The 25464-nt window shown below is 41.5% G+C and overlaps 2 protein-coding genes across 4 annotated transcripts in view; one reads left to right on the forward strand and one right to left on the reverse strand.

Annotated features, from left to right (window-relative positions):
- Window positions 1–4951: 4951 nt before the first annotated feature.
- On the reverse strand, window positions 4952–14788 carry COPS4 (COP9 signalosome subunit 4). Its single transcript, XM_080369135.1, has 10 exons — window positions 14403–14788; window positions 13065–13144; window positions 12125–12276; window positions 10736–10839; window positions 9726–9879; window positions 8446–8596; window positions 7901–8071; window positions 6452–6567; window positions 6024–6108; window positions 4952–5523 (listed from the first exon to the last, which is right to left on the reverse strand). The coding sequence occupies exons 1-10, from the start codon at window positions 14474–14476 to the stop codon at window positions 5390–5392; spliced, it is 1221 nt and encodes a 406-aa protein (XP_080225261.1). The 5' UTR covers window positions 14477–14788; the 3' UTR covers window positions 4952–5389.
- Window positions 14789–14962: 174 nt separating this feature from the next.
- Window positions 14963–25464, forward strand: part of LIN54 (lin-54 DREAM MuvB core complex component) — a 40801-nt gene continuing 30299 nt past the window's right edge. Inside the window, exon 1 of one of the 3 annotated variants that reach the window (XM_080410844.1) lies at window positions 14963–15093. The gene's annotated coding sequence lies outside the window, so the exon portion shown is untranslated. The other 2 variants (XM_080410846.1, XM_080410845.1) reach the window with 2 other exon arrangements.

The raw sequence follows: 25464 nt of genomic DNA on the forward strand, positions 1-25464 counted from the left end.
AGGGTTGTTGGGTTTTTCTGATACTATTACATGGTTAATAAAAACTGAGTCTTGTTTTAAGAGGAAGAGTTCATTTACAGGTGTTTGATTTAGACTAATAACAGAATGGGGAGAAAGGTTGTAAATATAAATATTGGTTTATTTAGTACTTAAAAGAAGTATGTTCTAGGCAAACACTCAACTTAGTGTATCAGTTCATGTATTTTAGGCTTTACACTAGGTGTCTTTGGGGGAGGGGTTATTTTTTTCAGATCTTAACATTCACATTTAGTAATGAAATATTAGGCGATTTGAATATATCTTCTTACTATTCTATTGAATAATTATTTTTTTAAGTATGACAGGAATATGCCTAGTTATTCAGGCAATAACAAATGTCTGGCAAAACTGTACAGTACAGAGAGCCTTAATACTAGATTAACTGTCCAGGTTAGTTTCCAATAGCATCTTTGAAAAAAAAAAAACAAAACAAACAAACAAAAAAAACCACCAAAACCAAACACCAAACCCAAAACTGTTTTCTGGAAGTGTTCTTGTCCTGTTTTTTCTTAGATCATCAGTCAGAATGTCAAGTTTATGCTGTTGTAATAAAACTAATGTTGTATACTCACTAAGAATCAATCAGGTCTGCCTATTCTTTTAACGTTCTTAGTCTGGTAACTTTTTTTGCTTTGCTTTTAGATTATCTTTTGCAATGAATAACAAAGTCTAAGTAGTAACTACTCCAAAGAATAAAAACATAATTTCATAGAGAACTCATTTATCATGTGTAAAGCAAAGTCTCTAGGCTTTTAAAAATAACGGATTTGCATTGGTGGTATCTTCCTAATCAATGACATGCATTGTTTTCAGGTTTCTTTGCAGAAGTCTTTAACTACATAAATGCAATTCAGCATACTAAACTTTTATTGAAAAAAATTGCAAACCTACCAAAACCTCCTGAATCCCAAGATCAGTCCCACACTACAATTAAAAACATATTACATATTGTTGTGACTCAGACTGCAAAAAAAAGTCTGTTTACTCCCTCATTCTGCATTAAGTGTTTCTTAATTCCTTACACTTTCTACGCTGGTGAAGAGAAAACTTTCTGGTACCAAGTGACCGATTAGTTGAAGTACAACCTAAGCCATGCATGTGGGAAGCAAGCTTTGTAACATGTTTTGAGTACAGGTAAAGCCTCAGAAATCTAAAAGGCCCAGAGACTGATTGGTTTGTTCTTCTGTGCATGCTATGGATGAACACAGTTTAATCACAAAATAAAACTGGGAACGTGCTGCTAGTTTTCCTTAAGAGCTGAGTCCTCTACATTCGTTATGCGTGCTTACGTCTCCATCTAGTGGGAAGCTGCTGCTTTTGGCTCCTGCATTAGGTCAGGCCCTGGCTGAAGCAGGAAGGATACCTGGTCTGACAGTGGGACTTGGGCTCAGAGGGGTTACTTCTGCCCTGTCAACATGTTGTTAACTTATCACCAAAGGTCATCTTGGTTTTGAGGCTAAAGTTGGCCACTTGGGTTTCTCCTCTCAGAAATATTCCGTAGATCTATGTATTGCTTTCCAGAAGTCACTCCTGGCCCACAGGAAGAAAAGATACTCCATTGTGAACACACTCTGTTACGGTTTTTTTTAGAAGTGTCTTCTCCCTTAAGTAGCAGAGTGAAGCAGTAAATGCACTAAATTGAGATATGTATGAATGGCCTACAAAGCACACCTCCATCTGCAAAGTGCATGCTCCCAAGAGAAGAGCTGTGTGCAGAAGTCAATGTGACTCACTTTTCAGTATAGAAAAAAGTATTTGTAAGATAATTAAGAACCAGGAGGCTCCCGACTAACATTGACTATGTCCACATTTGTCTTGAAGGGAGAGAAAATTCTTAGCCAGTACCACTTTGAGCAAGTTATAAGTAATCTTACATGAAAACATGTGGTCAAAATACCCTTCATCCTTGACTATTTACGTCACTATTTTACTCATCCTTTTTTGATGCTCTTGGACTAAAATATCCAAGAATACTCACATAGTTAAGAATAACATTACAATTGAGTCTAAACTCACGTGACAATTTCTTACTGAGTAGGAGTGTAAAGATGCTTTGAAACACCTTGCCACTCAGTGATCTAGATGTGTAATAAGTATAGCAAGTGTGCATGGTCTGTTTTTTTCTGTATTACAGAATTTGATTGGATAGCAAGTACTTGCTGCTGTAAAATTATTTGAAAGATCAGTGATGTGCTGTCACCCTGAGCCTGACATCCTGAAGCCTTGTGAATTCCTTTCTTGAGGGATGTTTGCCTTGTCATCCAACTCTGTTGCTTCTATAAGCAATTCAAGAACTGAAAAGTATGAAAGTAGCTTGGATCCACAGTACGTACCTAGACAGACGATTGAGTGAATGGAGTTTCCAACAGAATGGACATAAGAGTATAAAAGCCTCTGAAGACTCAAATGTTTGTCATGTTTTTTTAAACATCAACAGCAGAAATAGAAAAAGAGTAGCTTAGCCTATTAATTCTGCGAGTGCCAATATCACTAAATGCTTCACTTCTTTTATCAGACTCTTAAATAAGGTACTTACTAATAGCAAATATAAAATTTGCAGGCTGCTATCCTTCCTATGTTAAAGTTCCAGTACCAGGCAAACCCTTGTTGGTTGTTTTTTGTTTGGGAAATGGTGGCTTCCTCTACAACTGTTGCTTTCAAATGCAGATGGTTCTGAAATTGTTTTTTTCTCCCAGACTGAACAGTGAAATGAGTGAAATCTTGCTAATGAGTATTTTATTTCAATAGGGCTAAATTTCCATTACTGCAAAACTAAAAATTCATCTCCTTGTAGGATTCAACAAGTAAGAGTTTGTGCATCCAATTTAACCCCAAATCCCTAAGTAATGTAAGTTTCATGGGTCACTTAAGTATCCCGGGGGAAAAACAATATAAACAAAGTCAAAACATAAGCAATAATTTCTGGATAAGCCAGGCACTTAATAAAGAAATGAGACAAGGTGTCTGATCCTCTGTAGAACAGTTGTTAACTAAGTTTACACTGCAACTCTCGAGCTGTAATGGTATGACTAGTTAAGGGAATTATATCTACCACATCATTTGAAGTTTCCATTATAATTATGAAATAACCCACTGGACTTCAATGTCCCTAATCACAAATTTTTGAATGCTTTATTTTTTCTGCTCATACCAATTAGATGACTACTTGAGTAATTACTAGATACTATGTATCTAGCTGTCTTACATTGTCTACATACACTTTTTGACACTATAGTTGCCTTTGAAGTAATTGGGAGAGTTGAGAGGAAAAAAAGTCATCTGGAAATAAAAGAAGCAATCCAATGAACAGCCAAAGCGAGTCCTGACACAGCTGCCTTGGAAAAAGTGGCACAGCAAAGATGTGTACAGTGCACCTCAGGACTTGCTTGTGGTCAGTATGGCCTTTATTGCCATCTACTGAAATACCACCATCTTTCCTGTAGCAAATAAATTATTTACTTCTGCTGTGTTAGAGGGTAATGCAGGAGGCTATTTAGTATTACAGATGACCTTTGTGAGTATTGGAGGTGAGCATTCAGAGTGCCAGGCACTGACTCTAGTGACAGTAGACCCTTACACTGTATTATGTCAGCTCATACTGAAGGACAACAGACACTCAACCTCTGTCTGTAATAAGGATCTGCAAAATCTTCCACCTCTACTCTTCTACAGCAAACTTGTCAAGAGGTGGGCAGCTCCTTCCTGCTCCCACAGCTGCTGTCACCACTCTCTCCCAGAGGAACTCAAGGATGCTACCAACTGGGAGCCATTGTAACTTACTTAGCCAGTTGTTCTGGGACTCAGAAACGTCACCTGCCAGGCTGACAGAAGTCCATACTATTTATGGATGAACTCTTCACTAGGCTCCTGGCTTTTCTAAGTCTCAACAGCAATACAAATATAAATGCATAAACATGTTTAAAAAACAAAAAGGCAAAACAAAAATGAAGGCATTTGAGTTGTGAATTAAACCACAACCTTTCACTCTTAAGACATCAACATCCTCTAGATCTTGAGACAAAAAGACTACAATGAACGCAGACTGAAAACTCATTAACAGTATTATTACTTCACTGAAATGAAAAAGGAACTAAGGTAATTCACATTAAAGCTGGAATTACAACCTAAACAAGATCACCTCAAACTGAAACATAATCTCTGGGCAGGAACAGCTATTGATGAAACTCTGCCTTGGCTCTCCATTACCAGATGAGCTCTTTATGGAAACCTCTTCAGTCAACTGCACAGTAAGACTCCATGTACAGCTGACAGATTGTAAAGATGTATAGTGTACAGCTCCAGACTGACAAACATCAGAAGGGCCACTTTGGCATTTTGTTGCTGGGCATATGCATTTAAAATTAGTCCTGCTTATCACATGAGACCTTCACCTCATCATCCTATCTCATTATGTAAGTAATAGGCACAGTATTCTCCAGCCACTCCAGTTGCACGTGTTTAATTTTTTGTACTGCAGAATACCTACCTGTCAAAGTCTTTTGTCACACCTCTAGTTCCAAAAAAACACTGGATAATTTTGTAAAATTATTAATTCATGCTGACCTAGAAAATAAAACAAAAAGCATGCTTGGCTTACCTTACTTGGCATGTGCTATGTTCTCAACACTGTCACCATCAGTGCAACAAGCTCTCTTGGGAACGCTGGTCTCTGCCCCATCTCTCAGCACAGATAAGTCTGTACCCTCCCGCACCAGTGCGGGAGAAGGGTCAGTATTTCCTTCAGCTAAGATTTCAGGCTTGCATTTTATAAACAGAGGAGGAGGAAAAAAGGTGGCTTTCATTTAACATTTTTCAGGAGCTGAAACTGACAATTCAGAAAAAAAAAAATCAACTTACTTCAAGTTATTGCTTAAGTTAAAAAAAAAAACAAAACAACAGGCCCCTACAACACTTAAACCAAGTGGCTCATTCCAGGCTTTATTAGAATAATTACAACTAAAAGAAACATGGCACTTACATTTTCACAGCAGAACAAGCACCATAGGAAGTAATGGGCTACAAAGCTATAGCAATATAGTGGGGAAAAAAAAAGTAATATTAAATAAACCAAAACCAAAGCTTGCTGCAGACATTACAGCTGCTTTTGCGTGGAAACTACAGCTTTCAGGACAGTAGAGTGCAATGCAGAGGCAGCAACAGCATCATTCTATGCTCAAGAGAACTGGGGGACTGTCACACCAAACACTGTATGACCTAATTCTTAGCCACAGTGAAAGCAGAAGGTAGGGAAATAAAAGTGGGTTATTCATTTGGTTCACAGTCCTACTCAGTTCCCTTCTTCCAGCACAGCAGGCAGTTGACTGCCTCCATTCAGACAACTGCTGCACAGTCACTGAGCCATCTGGGCCTCCATTGCCTGCGCTGTCCATTCTGGGGCTGTCTGACTTATCTTCTCCAGCAGGTTGTTGACCTGGAAACACAGCGACTGAATCTGCTTGTCCCAAGTTGGCAAAGCTTCACGAGCTGCAAAAAAAACACAAAACAACCAGCCCACACAAAAGTTAATTCTTAGCTTCTTAGCAATTTCCATGTCTTTTCAACTGTAACCTTTTCTTCTGCCACTGCCCTCACCTACCTCACAGAGGAAGCTTTCCTTGCAGCTACATCATGCTTATTTCTGTATTCCAAACCTACAATGATTCTGGCTGTCTGTTACAAGCATAAGTCCTGCATTGCAAAGTAGAACTGAACAGAAAACTTCCTGGTGAACCTGTTCCTACAAGTAGACTGCTGGAATAAATTCACATTTTCCTGGGGGTAAGAAAATACATAGCAGGGAGGGTGGGTGAAGTGTGGTCCTCCATTATGGCAAACTCTGCCACCTCCTGATCGCAGCAAGCTCACTTCAGATGGAAGATGGTAAGAAACCTATTTCTTTATCCTGTAAGGCAGCAAACTGAAAAAGCTCACTCTGAATAGTGCTAAAAAATAACATACAGAAATATTACTGTGGTCAAACTTACTCTCAAAATGAACAATTCCATCAATTTGATCAATGAATCCATTCATGCGACCCTCAGTTATCATCTGAGAAGCTATCTTTTCTGCCTGAAATAATGAAGAAAGATATTAGAAACTACTTTTATTCCAAAAGAAGTTAAAAATTATTACGACTTGATAGTGCTTGTGGGTTTTTCAACAGCTCCATGCATTGGTAGGGGAGGAACCTACAGACAACAATAAATTATGAAACGATTGGACATACTATCAGTGGCATCTAACTCCACCATTGTTAATTTCACATCATGTACCTTTCCTTGTCATAAGATGTGCTAGATATTTAAACTTCCTCATAGTATGGAAGTTTTCATTATTTCCTAATATTGAACACAGCTGTTTTCTCATGTCTCTGATGCTCCTTGTTTTTACAAAGGATGTAGAAAACTGATACCTTAGCTGCAGGGATTTCCAGTAATGCTCCAAGCTCTTCAAAAGTAATGTTGTTATAAAGTTTGCTTGCAGATAGTAAGTTGTGTTCAATAACAGCTCTGTCCAGGATACTGGAACCTTAGGGTTAAATGAGAAAAACATCCATTACTGTAAGATTGAAATACTTGGTTTATGTTGTAGAGCAGACTTTTTTTCCCCCCAAGGGGGAAAGTGAGCAGAAGGTATGCCAGAGAGGAAAGTGAAAAAAAAATAAAAATGGATGGCATGTGGTTGACTTTAGAGACAAGTAGCTTAAACCCTTTTATTTAATTTCTAGAATAATCAAGTGGAGCCTTTGGTTTTGCCAGAAGACTCAGCACCCGAACTGAGGGAGTTTGACCTCCTGTGATCAGTTCCTAGCTTGACAAATGGAAAGATCATTGTTGTTTTTTTTTTTAATTCATTACAGCTCTTAGGGGTACAATTAACCTCTCTTATGGTGCTTGTACGGTGATAAACCCTCATCTAATCTCTCTCTTCTTGATTTAATGGTTTAACTCATTTGCCTCTTAACTTCCAGTTGAAGATAAGCATATTATTAAATACCAACTAACTTGCTTTCTTTAACTTATATGGACAAAAAGAACAGGTTATAACTAAAGAACAAACTGACCCAAGGAAAGGGCTGCAGCTTATTGTTAGTAAGTACCTTTAACCAGTTTTCACCTCTGTGATTACACAGTTGTTTAGCTGCCCTTAAGTAATAAGGATTGTTCACTAGGAAGGTTTTCCTGATTAAGAGGTATTTCATGTTTATGTATTTTTCCACTTCAATATTTATTCTAATCTAGGAAATAGAGACCAGTATGTTTAAAATTCCAGTGAAGTCATTCTTCACATTACTTCTCACTTTTCAGAGGTTCCAGGAAGAACAGAGCTGGTAAGATGTCAGCGAGAAGGGCCAGAAAACAATTTGGAGATACTGTGAGGTCTAAGTCATCCCTTCACTATCTGTCATCTTCCTGTCAAGTCAGGAAGCAGTTCAAATAAATTTATCATCCACACAGACCACTGACAGCCTACATGCAAGTCACATATTTCTAGGCACCCTATTTGTAACAGTGCCTTAGAACTGGAGAAGCTCAAAAGGACAGACTCAAAGTATGAAGCAAGGTTAGAAATACTTGCAGGTTGTCAGTGAAGAGGACTGTACATGGACACAGAAACATTTTTACACATTATCTTCCACAGCAGTATTTCAAAACCTTAATAGCCAATCAGAAAGATGAACTATGGCTAAGAAGCTTTACTATTAAGCTACACTCATGAGGATAATATGCTGGGAAATAATTTTAAAATAATCATATAAGCAAGACTAAATTATTTTCCATCACATTTCTTGACTGCATTGGGCAAGTCTAACTCATGTGGATGAACACCTAGCATTGCAAGGCTTTAGAGAAATACATACCATCAGCTGTAGTTGCCTTCTGGTGAGGCATTAGCATAGCTGCAAACTCTTGCAGTTGATTTCCACGGATAATTCTGTCGAGATACATTTTCTCCAAGATCCCATAGGCTGCAAGCTGCTGGCATCTCTCATCCTTGAAAAGTGTAGCAAGCATGCGAGAACGCTGTTGTCCTAGGAGAGTAAGGAATCATCCTTATAAGCAATCAACAAATCATTGAGTCTTTAAACAACAGAAAGTTATAATCTTTTTTTTTTTCTCAATACATGCAATTAACCAACAAAGCTTTACCAAAGGAGCTCAGCTGTGTTCAGTTCCAAAACACTGTTTGCTACTGACTCTTTTGCACCTTTAGCCAAAATGCCACCTTATCACTAGCAAAGACACAGAATTAATCCAACTCTGAGTTAACAGTATGCCAACAGGTAATTTTGACATCACATTTGCAATTCTGAATCCCTCCCCACAAGTAATCCAGCAGCTGACTTGCTTCAGGGTATATGAAATACATTGGGTCTTTTACACAAAAACATAATGTGTATTTTACCTGCTGATGCCAAAATAGTACAATGCAAAGCATGCTTCAGTGCCTCCAGTCGCTCAGTTTCATGGACTATGCTCTTATAGGAGAGCTCATTGTATCTTTGGGCAGCCTCAATGAACTTTCTTCTGTAATCAAGAACTCGAGCATAGCAAACCTAGAAAGAATGTCTGTTTCAGAAAAGAAAACTAACAGGGGTGGTTGCATAATACAGGTATGTATAAATTGCCCCATTATCAAGTGACAACTCCCATAAATTTTGCTCTGCTGCATCCTAGGGAAATCTGTGTCTTCAAATAATTAGCTTGACTTGTAAAGCTCTTGCTGAAGTATTATGGAAAGCATTGGAAAGGGCATTTCCCAGCATTAATCACATGTTAAACACTGCAAATGTCTAAAGGCCAAAGACTAATGAAATATTGTACAGCTGATATTGTAGTTATGCAAGCTTCCCCTTCACTACCAACACTGACAGCTAGCAGCACTTAGGTAGCGACTTACACATTTCAAGTGTTTGCTTCTCCCTTTCAGAACCACTGACAGCATTCAATATTTCTTCTCTCCCTTCCTTTGTGCTTTTATGACGCTTACAGAAAATATTTACACTTTCAAACTAGTGCACACTTTAAAACATAGCACAGAGGGGAAGAAAAGAAGAAAAGGGAAAATCAACAAACCAAAACCACCACACCCTGAGTTACAGCTCAGGGCACATCTGCTTTGTGTTGTAAAATTTTAAACACCACCACACCTGATTGGTAATACTGCACTACAGTTATCACTGCTCATCTCAGTTACTAAAATGGTTTGAGAAATTAGTGTACGACTTATGTATACAGTAAACCCACAAATAAGCAGAAAGTCAACAGTTACTTTACTACTTGAGACTTACAGCTACTTCTATGGATAGGACTTACTATTTAATTATTGGGGGGGGGCTTCCATTGTCCCCAATATCCAATATTGGATTTTTCTCCCCTCTTAGATTTACAAAGGTGAAGGTAGGTAGTATTTCCAACAATATTTCAGATGTTTTAAAGCCTAGATTTTTTTTTCAATCAGTACATTTGGCATTTCAGGAACCTTCACAGACTTAGCACCATATCATAAGGATAGAGCTTTTTAATTATTGCTAAGATGTAGCTCTCAAGCTCCCAAAACCATTTAGAAGCTTTTCCCTTTGTCTCTTTCCTCATTACGAAAGTTTTAGTGGCACTGCATAAACACATCTCAATGTGGAATCATCTACCTTCAGAAAGAGAAAGCAATAAAGTAAGTCAGACAACCTTATAATGGATTTGCAGCTGTTCATTAGTTGATTCATTCTGAAGCAAGGAAGCTCGATTAATATAAGCTTCTGCTTGAACTGGGTCATCATCCTCCAGATACAGCCTGGCAATTTTCAGGTAGGTCTCCAGTTTATAATCTACATTGTACTGTCTGTAGAGAAACAGAAAATCAAGTGCTCAGAGTTGCTCCACAACTACCCTTGCTCTTAACTGTTTTAAACATCTATTACAATTCTTTAGCACTTGGCAACATTTGTTTTACTCTGCTTTCTTCTTCCCTAATATGAAAATTAGTGCTCTTGGTTTAGAGTAAGGAAATTTGAAATGAATGCTAATATAGAACCAGCTCCTACAACCATCAGCAGAAATAATGCTGTCTACGGAGACACAAATGCGTACTCTAATAATATGCTTTTAGTAGACTGGAATTTGCCTTAAGTGGTGAGCCACTAGAGTTAAGAAGCAAACTTGCACTGGAACAAATAGACACTAAACAGGCTAAACCTACAGCAAATCCTTTATATGCCTACAGAGAAAGGACAGAAAGGACAGCCAGTGAAAAGGAACAGCAAGGTTTCTACACTCAAAGAAAAAGCAACACAAAACCACAAACTCACAAACAAAAACTCACAAGAAAACTCAACTGTATTTGTTAGTATCCAATTTCAAACGTCTTCATTTTGAACTGTAAAAGTGAACACGTGAAAGAACTGCCACCTTTCAAGAACCTCAGAAGCATTCTGGTAAATAGCCTTCTTGATAGTATTTTATCAACAAGACTAACAGGTAATGCAAAACTTCTGGTGCAGTATTCTGACCCACTGAACTGTTTACCGTAATGTACAGTCATCATACTATACTTTTGTCATCTGGCAGTAGGTTCTGGCCTGAACTATTGAAACTCTGGAAAAATATGCAACCTCAAAATTCTCACTCACTGGTCTAGTTAAGTACAAGGGGAGCAAGTGTATTTAATACCACAGAACTGTGTTTAGCAGAGTACTTACTTTTGCCCTGTTTCTAAAGGGATCCCCACCAATACTTGTGCTGCATTTCTCCAGTCTTCTTCTTTCTCATAGATTGATGCAAGATGTTGCCTTATTGAAGCGACCTAAACAACAATAAAATCAATAGTAAATGCTATGAAAGTTGAATGGTTCTGTATTAACTTTCACAGTATTTGTTTTTGTTCATTAATCCCCTCAGCCAACACCCCAGCTTTACAGACACAGCAACCTGCAAGCATGCAACTCTTTCTGCATGAGGAGTCCTGAGTGAGACTCCTGCATCAAGCTTTAATACCAAGCTTTTTAAATATGAGTGCTGATTTGATGCATTTCCACTTAAACTTGTGACAAGATCAAAGGAGCTTATCTTCAAGGAGCAGTAAGTAGTAACCTTTTATAGTTTTTTAAAAGATGAAATAAAGCTTCCAAGAACTGGAGCACCAAGATTCACAAACTATTTCTTGCTGTTATACCTCATATCATGCCCATGAGACATGAACAAGGTGACTTATGATTAGATCCTAACACACACACTTCTACTTTGTAGAGCAGCTGTCAGCAGGTAAAAACATGAGTGCTTATAATCTGGGTTTTATAAGCAGAAGTGTGGGTAAAAAAAAGAAATCATCTCAAATCTTGGATTTAATTTATGCATAATCCTTATAACATAGGCAAGCATGTTCAGTTAAAGAAACTGAGTAAAGAAACAGTTAAAGAGTAAAAGCTGCTTAAAAAGACAAAACATAAAGAGAAGCAAATACAAATCATGACACAAACTCCCTTGCTTTTCTTCTTGAATACTAGATCCTAAAGGCTTTTTATATAAATATCTTTTGTAGGAACTCTCAGATCACAGTGAATACTCCTAAAACAAAACCAGGACCTGAACTGAAAAAGAACTGCAGCATGTTGATTAATTAATGATAACTGGGATTCCAAGATAACATTTTTTCCTGGTAAAATGATTATACTAACACACACACGCACACATATTTATTTTGAAACAAAAGCTATTTGTCAGAGCTTCTCTCTTTACATAACCTGCCTGTTCCATTAGTTGGGTAAAACAATATAAGGAGTACCAGTCTGTCTCTCAATAGTACCTCCAGTAGCTTAAGCGTTGTTTCATTGTAAGAAGCCATTTTCTGGTAGCAAAGGAATTACATGAACAGCATTCCGATGAAGAGACAAATTCTGTATTCTTCGCATTTCCTAAATACTATGCATTTAGCTCAGGTTTTGCATGTACAGGAATGCAAAATTGGACTCTTAAGTAGGAATATCTGTTTTGAATAACTTTCTTAAAGATTTAAAATAGTCAGCAGATAAGGGCAAAAAACCCCAAAGCCAAGCCTGCAAACAAAAAACCCCTCATCACGGATCTCTCACCTGCTCTTCAAATGAAATAACTCTAGGCTGTATTTTTTCCAAGGTGAAGTGGTAAATTTCTTTGGCTGTGCTGTCAGGAAGACTTGGAAGATGGGTACAGAAATCTGTCAGCAGCTGACGTGAGATCACTAGACTGACATTCTCATTCACCACTGGTTCAGAGACAACACATGGAAGAAAAAACAAGATGGATGCAATGCTTCTCAGTGCCTTCATTGTAAGTGATTATTTACTTTTATATTAAATTTTAATATTTCAAGGTTTTAAATCCGTATCCAAGCAAAGGGTGGGGTTTTTTCTTTGTTTTTAAAAGGTGATTTTTTTCTCTCCGAAACTGTTTGTTTACACTAGAGGTCACCAGAGTTCTAACCCCTCACAGATAATAATGAATTTCTCACTTTGATTTATAGTTGAGAGAGATGTTTCCTTCTGAATCACTTTTCTGTTTCTGAAAGATCTTGGACAAAGTAGAACTTTAGGCCAAAGTTCACTAAGTTTATTCTTAACTTTCAAAAAATACAACCATTTATAGATGTATTCAATAAACCAAATATCCAATACAACACAAAAAAAACCCCTAAGCATTTATTCTTAACAATTTTTCAAGCAAACTCAAGATGGGAGAAGGAGGACGCTGTTAGTTTAAGTATTGCTTGGCATTCAGTATCAATTTTAGCATTCAACAGAGAATACTTTTTCACCTTCCATCACTGTCACATCGACAGGTTGGAAAGTTATAATAACTAACAAAGCTTACAAGTCCATTCTCCTATAACTTCTGAATGTGGCAACAATGGTTCCTCTTCTAGTTGTTTTTGAGTTCCAACAGGATCAACATATCATGTCTTTATGTAGCCTCACATAGAACTAAGAAATACGTAATCCCACAGACCTCTGACCTTCACTCAAGTGTGCAACCAATTACACCAAATGCACTTACTTGCTTCCACAAAAGCTTTCAAAGCTTCAAGTTGTTCTACACCTGACAGCTGAATAGCTTTTTCCAATATTTGACGATACCTGTCCACAGATTTAAAAATAAATAAATAAATAAATAGAAATCACTCATAAGACACATTTTTTCACTAACACTGTTTGTTTCTCTGCTCACTTTCTATGTCAAGGTCCTAACTTTGCTTGTATTTTCTATACTTTTAAGGTGGCAATTTTCCAAAGTGTTTGTACTCAAATGTAAGAAGATTCACCTCAAGTTGGTATCTGGCTCTTTTTAAATCCCAGGACTAGATTCTCAGACAACATAGCTCACCATTTTGTTATCTGTGAATATATGTGCAATTCTGAAGGTTTAAAAAAAATCCACATCCCTACGATAGTGCACAGAAAAAGTAATTAAAACTGTATCACTCATGGATTAATGAAGTTAGTTAAATGTGCAAAATGCCTTATTCAATGAGAATGAGAACAGTGTTGGGAGCGGAAGGTAAACAGAACGTTATGGCCACTTGACATGAGCACTGGCACAGCTGTTTTTAAGTGTTAATTTCTGCAAAAATATCAACTCCCGTTTTCACGCTTCATAAACCTAACTAAACTTGGCCTGGGCCACAACCTCAGTGTGCGCAACACGGATGAAGTATTACAATCATACTGAAGCCACATTTTGAGGGGATTATTTCCAAACTTTTACACGACGCTCCTTCAAATGAAGCAATTCCTCTAGAAAACAAGCAACGGGACTAGAACTTGCCGAATTTCAGTTGACTGACCGACATCTGACTGAACCCTCGCGGGAGAGAAAAATCTATGTGACACATTGCACCGCGAGTAGCTCAAACCCTAAGGTTTGCCCTCCAAAATATCCACCTATAAAAAATATAGAACAATAATAACGATGGTGGAGTTAGTGATGCATCTACAACAGTCGAGAAAAACGAATTTCCCCGCCTCACCATCTCCGCGGGGCCGGCGGGCAGGCAGCGGGGCGCTGAGGTGCGGCGGCAGGCGTGAGGGAGCCCCGGCGGAGGGCCCAGGCCCCGGGCGGCTGCCTGCGCCCGGGCACCGCCCGCACACTGCAAGCCGCCGTTAGCGACGGCGGAGAAACAAATAAATAAAAAACTGACAGACCCACCTGGTGAAATCTTTCTTCCCGCCTTCTTTTTACTTAAAAAAAAAAAAAAAAAGAAAAGCGCGGCCGTTGGGCAAGAGCCACCTCGCCCTGTGAGGTGAGTATGCGTGCCAGGGATACTGTGGTTGGGTCCGCCACCTCCCCCGCCCCAACGGCCGCTCACCCGCCTCGCCCCGCCACGGCGGTACTCACTTGCCCGCCAAGTCCTTGTGAGAGCCGCTAGAGTTCATCAGCTGCGCCAGGTCCTGCCTCACCGCGGCCGCCATCTTCACCCACCCGCCGCCGTCCCCCTGGCCGCCGCAGACCTCCTCCTACCATAGAGAGCCGCGCCGCGGGAAGGCTAGAGGGGCGGCCGCGCGGCGGGGTCACGTGGGCGGGGAGCGCCCGCGCGGGGAGAGCCCGGCCGCGGAGATAACGCCCGGGCAGGCGCCCCGGGGCCGCAGGGCGGCACGCGCAGGGAGCGAAATACAGGCGTCTGCAGCCGCGCGTGCGTGTGGGTGGGCGCGCGCACCGGCAGCCCCAGCGCGCGGTGAGGCTGGGTCCTCCTCCCGTGGCGCGCGCTGTCCCGGAAGCGGGCCGCCTGGCGCGGGGTGGGGCGGGCCCGGAAGCGCGGGGCGGGGCAGCGCGCGCGGGGCGCTGCGCCGGTGGTTGCCAGGGCGGCGCGGCGCAGTATTATGGGATGCGGCGGGGGAATGGCGCGGGGCGCGTGATTTTGAACAAACACGGCGGCTTCGTCGCGGGCGCTGCCGCCACCGCGGCCGCCGGGCGCGGTAGCGGAGGAGAGGGGACCGGCGGCGGCGCGAGGCGCGGAGGGCGCGCGGCGACGGAGAAAGGTAGCGGCGACGGCGGAGGAGGAGGAGGAGGAAGAGCGCCCGCCCGCCCGGTGAGTGCGAGGGGCGGGAAAGCGTTACAGGGAAGAAGGGGGCGCGGGCACGGCTCCGCTGGCCGGGAGCGAGCGGCGGAGCGCTGACAGCCGCCCGCCGCCGGGAAGGCGCAGGCCCGGCCCTGCCGGGTGCGCTCCCTGCGGCGGGGCGGGCTCCTGAGCGGCCCCGCCGACCTCCCCGGGCTTGCGGGGACAGCCGCGCCAGTCGCTCCGCCGCCGCCGGGGATGCTGGCTCGGCGGGTCTCGTCGCCGCTGCTCCCTGCGACCAGCTGCCCCTGCAGCTGCGGCGGGCCGGCGGCCAGGCTCCCCTTCGGAGCGGGGATGTGTGCGGGACGCGCCGCCGCCCCGCTCCTCGCCTGTCCGGAAGCGGCCGGGGTTTGGCGGCGGGACAGTTGGTGGGGTTGGGGGGGGGCGGTGGCGGGGCGGAGCGGCCGGGTGCTGCGGCGGGGGCAGGTGCGGCGGGGGCGGGCCGCTGGGGGCGGTGGTGACGGGGTGAAAATGGCGGATCTTTCGAAATACGGCGGCGGCCGCTGACGAAGCCCGGCGCCTCCCGACCGCCCCCGCGCCGCCCGCCGGTGAGGTGAGGCCCGGGGGGGGCGCGCGGGGGGAACGGCCGCCCTGCGGGGGGAGCGGCGGCCGGTGCCGCTGGGGTCGGCGCGCCGGGCCTGGGCCTGGTTCCCCCGGGACAGCGCGTCCGGCGGTGGGGACCTCTCGGGGCCGGGCGGTCCCGGTCTCCCGGCCGTGCCGCGGCGGCGGGACGCGGCGGCAGCCGGTTTAGGCCTGGGGACGCTCTCCTCGCCCAACCCGCCGGCGCGGGCCGCTGGAGGGACCGGGCTGCCCCGCCAGGACCTGCCCGGCTCGGTGCGGGGTGTCGCCGTCCCGCCTTTGTCTACGGGGACGCTCGCCGGGGCTCAGCCCCGCGGTGGGGGCGAGTGCCGCGCTTCCTTCGCTCGCCCGAGCGCCAGGGCGACCTGCGCCCGCCGCGTGCTGCCGGGCGGCCGCCCCGCGGGGAGGGGAATTTTCACCTGGATCGTCTTTCGGGGTAGTCCCAGCTTCTCGCCTTGTCGCCTTGGCTTGTTATTGGTGTATTGGTGGTCAGGACGCCTTTGTGAATTACGTGTGGTTGTCACTTTGAAGCGTATCATGTAAAAATTACATAACGCTTGGTGTGGATGTTCCGAGTCCTGCGAAGCGCTGCGGGATGGAGAACGTGTGAAATCGGCCGCTGGAACGTAGTGTGCACAGGAGGAAAGCTCTCCGATTTAACATTTCAAGTGAAGAAAGAACAGATATTTAAATGGTATTTCATCAGATCATCCTGAACAGTTGATAGAAATATATTACAGCCATTATAGAAAATACTGATTATACAAGAATAATTTGGAATTGTCTTTGCAATTTTTATATAAAGCTGAGAGTACTTCTTTTGTTGGGAAATCCTTTTGTAAAATAAAATACATTAGATGGACTCATCTGTCTTTATTCTCCAAGTAAGCCAGTTTACATATGTGTCAGCAGGTGGTAACTGTTGGTTACACGCCTTGTACAGGCTTCTGTCAACCTACAGAGAGACATACAGCTGTGTTGCTCTGTAGGCCAAGCACTCTCAAAGGCTGCCTTGAAGAGCATGTTAGAAAATACAGCCCAGCTTCTCCAAGTGGTTTAAAAGGGACTTCACACTTGTTGTAATGCAGTAAGCTTCAAAAGTTTGTTATGCAAGGTTGACTGTTCAGATTATGTATCAAGAACAACTTGCTGTTTTTTCGTTTGCTTGTGCTTCTGTCATGTCCAAGCTCAAACAGTTTGTAACCGAATGCTCTGAATGGTTCGGCTTGAGTTCTCAAAAAGCTTTAACTGGTTTCAGGTTGAGTCTCTGCTAACCACACTTAAATTTGAAGTGTGATGATGAAGAGTGTTGTCAGATTTTAACTTTAGAGACATTTTACCTCATGCATTGGGTATCTTTTACTTTAGGTTTTGAAAAGCAGTAAAAGCCCCTTAGATTCTTTTCCCTTACATGTATTTGAAAAATGTCTCGTGGGGAGCAAAAGGAGAAGCAAGGTAGACTGGGGGGATGTGTTTAGATTTCTGCTTCAGCAACCAACTGTGCTTCCTTACCTGTAGCTTGGTCTGGTTTTGCTTCATTGCCATTCCTGCGCTATAGGGGTAGCACTTGCTCTCTTCACGTGCTGTTGGAAGTACATCTTCATGTCCTACAGATTTTGTATACTTACAGTGGTGGGATTCATAGAAAGTACCTAGGAGACAAACTCATGGTTGGTTGGACTTTTTTATTCTGAGCTCCTGATAAGAAGTGGAAAATGTTCCTTGAACTCCCTGTTCAAGGGTTTGTATTTTACTTACCAGGCCTTACATTTGAGAAGCTTGGTTTCCTCAGTTGCTTAGAAAACCAGTAAGCAGCATGTGGCTAGGCTTTCTCACTTGACAATATTAGAAAACATAACTTTTTGTTGCACAGGCAAGAATGAGACTGCTGCAATAATCCCTTGATCAGTGATGGGAGTACATAGCTACATGAAGTGAGACATTCAGGTTTCTTGCGTTCCAGATCCAGATGTAGATTAGTGGCGGCTTAACTCTTCCAACTTGTGTGCCGTTCCCCTTCGGAAGCCGTACTTACGCAGTTGAATGTATTGCTAACCATGTGAGGGTTATGCCCTTAATTTTGGGCTCTGCTGTCATATGAGTTCAAGGCACATACCAGATCCCCATCTCTATGATCTGGCTGAGTTTGGGGTTTCTTTTTATTCCTTTGGAGTAACAGCAGTTTCTCCTATGGACTCAAGGAGCCTATCTAAGTGTTACGTTCCCATTTACTTTGGAGAAGATGTAGCTATGCACTGGTGTAATCCCATGAGTACCTGTTGCTGCTTTGCTGGTGAGAAGGATGGCTATATTCTTCCCTGGCAGCTTCTTCCTTTTCCATGCTTTCCCCTTCTCTTGTGCTTTGTAAGCTGTTAAGCAGCTACAGGTAGATCACAGTTCTACATTAGAGTACATTAATGAAGAACAAGACTGCTCTACATTAAAACTAATGTGGCTTTTGTTCTAGGTTGGAATGAATCTGTACAAAATGGCCTGACATAGTCCAGTGTTCTGTCACTGTTCAAACAGTTGGTTTTATCTTCCCCTTGCCTCCATGCAGGGAGTATAAATGCCAAGCTGGGAGGGGAGGGAGGCTCCTGGGCTTCCCAAGCCCCCTGACTCAGCTGGATTTTTGGCTGTGGTGCAATTCCCTGGTGCTGTTCTGGTGCTCATAGACTTTGAACTGAGTTATTGCAGCCCACTGACCCACCAGAACTTGCTCGCTGCTATGTGGAGTAGTTTTCTTCCTGGGTTGAACACCAGCATCAGCAGCATGGAGAAAGCGGGGCCCACAGTTTGGTTTGGACGGCCAGCTTTAACCCAGCTTGGTACCTTCATCTGGGCTGCCCTTGCAGCTACACAGATATTTGCTACCACAAGGAGGAGGGGAAATGTTTGTATGGAAATGAATGGGCAGATGCCGAAGGAGGATGGGAGAGCTTTAGCTGTAGTGCCGGCTTAATATGCACAGGGAATTGGAGTACAAGGAAAGTAATGCTGCTGGTCATGCGCACAGTGGTCTAAGTAGCAAAGGATGCCATTTGAAATAATAGTGCAACAAAGATACTGGTAGGATGTTTTTCACAGTAAATCCTAAAAAATTGTAGCAGGTGCTTGATTTATTACTATGTAATTAGCAGTTCACAGATAAGGGTTTTTGGCTGTTGGTTTTCCTTTCAAAATTATTATAGAAGCTTAAATTACCCAGAACTTGCCAAGGGAAGAAGGATCTGCTCATAACTGGTATGTGGGCAAGTGGTTGGTTTGGGTATTTCTTCCTCCATTCATTCTTAAAAAGAAAACAGCATGGCAGTGGTGGCACAAGCTGTCTTATTTCCTATTAAAGAAAAACAACAAAAAAACCCACACCAAAATCTTAACTGTATAATATAAAACTTTTATGTCCATATCACTTTAACTGTTACTTTAAACATATAGAAGTTGCTAATTTGTGTACCTCGCCCGTCCCTCCAATATGTTGCATACAGTTGTATGTATGGTGTGTCACGTAGGGAGCATTCGCTTAACAGAATGTAGAGTAATGGGAAGGGAATGGCATGCGTTGGTTGAGTGAATTGTGGTTGCCTTGGGAACTATTATTTTGAATTTTGCAACTATAGATGGTTAAATTTGTGGTGAAGAACACCTGATACTTTCTTAGTGTTCCTTGTAACTGATGAAAAAAGAATGGATACTTAGAGTAGTTGTGTATTCAGCATTTGATAAGGAGTAAGGTTGGGCTTTTTCCTTGCTGTAGTTAGACATTGGTGTTGTATTTGATAAATCTAGACCCATGATACTCTGGGAAGCATGCAGACAAACTGCTGTATCTTGTCATCTGTAGAGAATGAGAATGGCAAGTATTTTGTCTGTCTTAAAATGATTTGGTTTCACTCTGCTGTTACATGTGCAAACATGGTGAGTTTGCAGTCTTAAGTGATTAATTTTTTCACTTACCTTCTGTTAACTCTAGCTTTCTTATGCATTCATCATTTTTGTTGGTTTCATGACTTTTTTTTAAAGCAATCTCCTGGTTGGTTAGCTTAAACAAAAGACTGAAAAAATGTGGTGCTGAGTGATTCTGTAATTCTTTGCTTTACGACAAAACACATCTTTCCATTTTAGAGACAAAGTGTAAAGTGTCAGAGATTAAGAAAATCGGGAATGCATAAAATGAATGACACTATTTTACCCATTATTGGAATGGTAGCAGAATTGAGGGATGGCAGTTAATTAGGATAATTGTAGGTAAAGTAAGATCACATACGTGTGGTTGTGGTCTTTCATTAGATAATATGCCGGCAGTATGGGGTGAATCTTGGGTATACATATACTTCTGTGAAAGCTTTTCTAGCAAATGAAAGAGACCATGTCCAGCGTCAGGAGTTTAAGAACTGCATTTCCTGTTTTTCTTCCCCATTGATCTTGGTGAATTTCAGTTGGTGTGTGCTTGTATGTACTTGGCAGAAAGGGACTAAAGAACACAGCAAACAAGGAGATGAACTAGCATATTTGCTTTATTGTTATAAAATGACACAATAAAATTATTTGTCTCTCTAAGATATTTTTTTTTCCCTGTCAATATCAACTTGGGCAAACAAGTGACCTTCACTTTCTTAACTGTGGATTGTTTCTGCTTTGCATGGGTAGGTGTTCTATAACACTTGCACTGCAAGCAGTCAAGAGTTTGTGGGAACTGTGAGCCTGTTTTTATGTAGTGAATTCAGTCTTTTCTTGAAATATGTTTCTTCTGTTTGCTGGGTTCATGTCTGGAACATTCAATGAAGAGGGTTTTTTTTCCACTTGCCAAGAGTAGTTCTGGTGCCAGTGCTGCTAACTGGCAGTGGCAAAGGGACCAACAAGGCTGTAGTCAATTTAGCACCTACAGTGATATTAGCAAAGGTCACTTCTGTTTCCTGTGAAGAAAAAAAAAATCAAACAATTGGATACAGGCTATGAATTCTCCTGGGAGAAGCAGAAAATGTGAATTTTTACCATTGCTTCTGGAACAACTAGAGTAACTAAGAACTCATTCTCTCTGTTGAATGGGTAGGTGAGTTTTGATATTATGTCAGCAAAAAGATGTAAGTTGAATAAAAAGCTTTGATAAGTTGGTTGTCTTGGATTCTTAACAAAAATTCTTAGTGACATTGTTATCATGAGTTGTTACATTTGCCTCTACTTCTAATATTTGTTTATGGCTGCAAAATAAGGTTTGTCTGTGGAAGAGAGTTATCTCTTAGCAGTCCAGATAATAAGAACCTAGACTACACCCAGCAATGCAGATGCTATACAGTTTTGTACAAAGTCATCCCATAGTCATTTAAAAGTGATACTGCTGCTGCTCAGTTCATTTTGATATGCTGTAGTTTGATACAGAGCTGTTTAGGTGCATGTCCTGAGCAGGATTCTGGGGGAACTTACTGAGAACACGCTCTGATGCAGGTGCATTCAGCTCATTCTGGATATGTGGTGCTTTAACAGTGTAGCGAACAGAGCAGCTGAGTCACAGCAGACAACCTGCTAAGGCTACAGGTTTGCTTTGATGTCCTGTCATCAGCAACAAAACAACACTGTTAATTTCCAATCCCCAAAGTTATGAATTGACAGTTGGCAAGAGCTTCTTCTGTGTACAGAGTTGTCTTAGATGTAGTAAAGAGGGAAGCTATGAGCTACGTGGTCTTGCAAAGTAAAAGAAGAAAATAGCCTTTTTTCATGGAGAAACACAATTAAGGTTTTGCATGTAATTATTTCCTCTCTTGCTAATTCTGAGAATGAGATGAACCTTCTGGATTCATTTCAACTTGGACAGTGTAGTGGTAACTTGTCCAACTGATGGTAGAGTGTTTGCCATGGAAGTCAAATTGGAAAGGACATTCTATAAGGACAGAAGGGAGATGGATAGATTGAGCAGAATAGAGGGTGCATGCAAAGAACTCTTCATTCCAGGTGGCCTTGGTATGCTGTTTGGAATAAAGCATCTCCGGGGGTAGAGTAAGATACAGTAAATGTCTCTCTGGGTCGCTTTCAGGATATTGAAAACAAAGACTGTAAGAGATAATGTGTGGTCCTACTCACTGATACGCTTCTTTCTGGCTAGTCCTGTCTGTAAGGCTTTTTGTTGAGGGCATTTTTGGGGCGGTAGGTTTTTTTTGGTGGTTTGTGGTTGCCTTGTTTGTTTGTTTGTTTTGTGTGAGGTGTTTATGCAAAAGCTTAACTGTTGGCTTTCTTGTGTATGCCTAAACTTACTAGTTTGTGTTTCAGAAGCTCTTCAACCTTTTGTGTTATGATAAATGAGACTTCAGAGATCTGAGAAGCCTATGTTTGAAGTGGCCCATATGGTTCTGGAGCAGAGATTAAGATTTCACTGAAATTCCCATTTCTCCTATTTATCTCTTGACTCAAAATCTTTATGCAGAATTTCATTCCACAAAAGCCAGTCAACTATTGCATAATCCTAGTTATTTAAATAAATTCTCCCCAAAAGGAATATGGAGATGCTTTATCTAGAGATTAAAGTGGGAGGGAGGGGGTAATAGTGTTTTTCGGCATCTGAACCCAAGTCACAGTTTGCCTGCAGGCTAGCTATTTATCTTCAGCTCAGTCCTTCTGCAAGTAAATATATTCTGTACTTGTTAAGTGTTGTCATGTTTAAGGCTGGTGGAGCTGCTGAAATCTGCAGCTAGAAGCATGTTTTTTGGCAAATCACTGCAATGTAACTGAGCTATTTTTGCTTTTCTTTCGATGCCTCATTGGACTCAAAATTAAGAAAGCCAACTTCGATTTCTAGGATAAGTTTAAAAAGCAATAGTGGCCATAACAACTTTCACTGCTGTCCAAATCTTGACAGCTACCCTGAAAGCATTGCAGTTTATGGTGTCTAGATTTTTATCTGGTTTTCATCTCTGTGTTCTTCTAACTTTGAAAAGAATCATATGATTGCATAAGATGCCCAAGGAATTAAGGTTTTTAGGGCAAAAAGCTTTTTTGTGCCATTGTAACATATTTTTAGAAATTAAATACCCCACTGAAATTGTGTGTGGGGGGGGGGGGAGTCAGGGGGTGGTGGTGTTTTGGTTAGAACGAAGTTCATGTGTTGTACCTTCTGACTGGGCAGTGCTGCTGAAGAATACGTTTAATGCACCACAGTCATTGTGCTTCCTGATTTACAAAGACTCATAAAATTGGTAACTATTCTGTTGTGATGAACCTTTGCCCATAAATACAACACTAAAATGCACTTTTGCTGAAATTGCTGGCAGCAAGCCTAATCTTAAAAGATGCCCAATACGATAATACTTGTTAAAAGTCTGTGGGGAGCTCGATACCAAGCCTACGATGGCAGTTGTCATGCGTGTTGTTTTTAAGTGTTCTCGGTGTGATATTGCTGTGTGTCTGAATTCTTCTGTAGCCCCACATTCAAGAGACACCTGGAATTTGAAAAGCAGTTTATTTCAAGCTATATTTAAAAGAAAAAATACATTTTTTGGACCTAGTGATAAGTACTTTGTACTCTTCACATCGGTTAAGTTACAGGGGCTTTTTCAGTCAAGCTAAGTTCACCACGTATATTCATTTTAACTTCAGATTCTTAATGCTTTAATTTTGGCCTTCTAAACAGAAAATAATTTGAAACTATTTTAGGAGTTAGTTATTTTGGTCTCACCACAAAGTTGATTGGATATGCTTCATTAAAGACTGAAAGGCCCAGGTATCTACAGACCCAAATGTTGATCGTTCATTGCAGTGAACACCTTCAGAATGTGCTTGATGATCATAAGGTCACTTGTTTAGGTTGGTTTTTTTTCAGCTTTTGTGCTACTGTATGTTGTGAAAATGGCTGAAACTGGCATGCAAACCAAGGGAAGGGTGGCGGAAGTGTTGTGATTTTTGGTTTCTATTTTATTTTTAGTTTGCATGAACCTCTGCTTGAAAGTAGAACATTGTTTCCAGTTTCAGAAACAGCTTTGAAGTGTTCTGCTGCAATGAATGTTATTTTCAGTTCTTTCCTGGAAAGTTGCTTTAAGTAAAGAGCATGCATTTGTTGATAATTAGAGCATAAATGGCTATCCTAATTCTGTTTCTACCTTCGTAGCCTCGACATGCTAATCATTTGAAAAATACACTCATGTCTATGTTCTCTTACTTCTGCAGAACTTTGCACTGTTAGATTACTGGGCAGCATTAGCATAATAGTAATGCCTTTGTTCTCCAGTGCAGTCTGGAATTTATTTATCACTGGCAAGGATTAGACCCTTAAAGGGTGCTAAGTTCTCAAGAAGCAGATTTATCATCAGCTTGCTGATCTTAGTCCATCCTCAGAATGATATGGAAGTTAAGTTTTCAGCTGTGAGCTGAACTGAGCCACAAATAGCAAACACGAAGTGTCAACTGATGATTATGAGATGAATATCTATGCAAATTTGAAATGTAGACATGGCTTGAAATGCAGACCAATATTAGTAAAATGGTATGGTTTTGTCCCCTTCTTAATGGACATTTAACTAGCATGTGAGAGCTAGGTAGCAAGTGTGAGCTGTGCATGGGAAAGTAATTTGACATTTAAGTGATTTAATTTTCTAGACACTAATGATTCTGGGCGAGTGCTTGGAGTTTTGTTTGGTTTTTTCAGTAATACTACTAAGTACCTCACAATGGCTAGAATGTTTTTTCCTTAATAATCTTGTTTTGTAACTGGTGGTACATTTGGGCAATGTAATATTTTCTCCTTGTGGTGAAAAGAGCATTGTCCAATCTGGAGTTACGTATCAGAGTGTTTTAGAATGCTGGTTTTCTAGTGAGCAGTACATTCATGTACCTGTAATGTGATTCAACCATTTACAATTTGTGACATGCTGCTTTCATCAAAAACTTGGCTATGGCTTTTTTCCCCTTTTTCTTTCTAGCCTCTGGTTTGCTTGAAAGGTTCTCTGACTCATGGGGAATTTTGGTTATGTACTGTATCTAAGGTCTTTGTTACTTTGATAGTAAATTTGCTTTTGTACTCAGCATGTGTAATTAATTTCTGTGGTAGCATGCTGTGATTCCTTGTACATGAGTATTAATTTTGATGTGAAGAAAACAGCTATAGGTCATAGAATAGCAGTTTTAAAGTGTATTTGTAGCAGTGGTTGTGGTGAAGGAAGATGCAGTCACTAAATCTTGGAGGGTGTGATCAATGAAAGATTTTTGTGGTGAAGGCAGTGTATTTCATATCAATAAGTTGGCAAAATGGTTCTGTTTTGAAGACAATAGGACGTGAATTTTTGAAAACTCAAGTAAAAGCCTTCTAATTTTTTTTACAGCATGTCTACAAAGAACATCTCTTTGTTAATCTGTATCTTTTGGGGTCATTGTTTTTCAACTGTCCTTGTCAATATTTTGTAACATTACATGTCAGTGATAGCAGCATATTAACTGTTCCATGATTGAATAACTGCAAGGTGTTTCCCCCCCTCACCCCCAGTCACAAGGACTGGAAGTCTAGGAAGCAGAATGGGACCAGTTGAAAGGATTGCTGATGCAGTGTTCCCACTGGATTGTACTTGGACCTCTGTTGTGGCAGCTTCCAACTACTTGAGGCCTGGTAATTTTAAACTGTTTGATCTCTAAGTATTAAGACCCAAAAAGTTGGATTTTTTTCAGCTCAGCAGCCTTCTGGAGTTTACATATCACCACTATTGGACAGGCCAGATAAGCAGAAGCTGAAAAATTTGAAAAGCATTTGAGCACCTGAACTTTGCGTGTGACTGACAGCATCTCATG

The sequence above is a fragment of the Falco punctatus genome, assembly GCF_963210335.1.
Source record: "Falco punctatus genome assembly, chromosome: 1".
In the NCBI taxonomy this organism is placed as follows: Eukaryota; Metazoa; Chordata; class Aves; order Falconiformes; family Falconidae; genus Falco; species Falco punctatus.

Bases quoted from the DNA above. Each gene is read 5' to 3' on its own strand.
- COPS4 (XM_080369135.1), bottom strand. From the start codon at position 14,476: ATGGCGGCCGCGGTGAGGCAGGACCTGGCGCAGCTGATGAACTCTAGC. The intron at 9,880-10,735 runs GTAAGTACTCTG...GTTTCTCTACAG, and splicing joins CCTTTAGAAACAGGGCAAAA to ACAGTACAATGTAGATTATA. The intron at 8,597-9,725 runs GTTGTCTGACTT...CATTCTTTCTAG, and splicing joins AGCTGCAAATCCATTATAAG to GTTTGCTATGCTCGAGTTCT.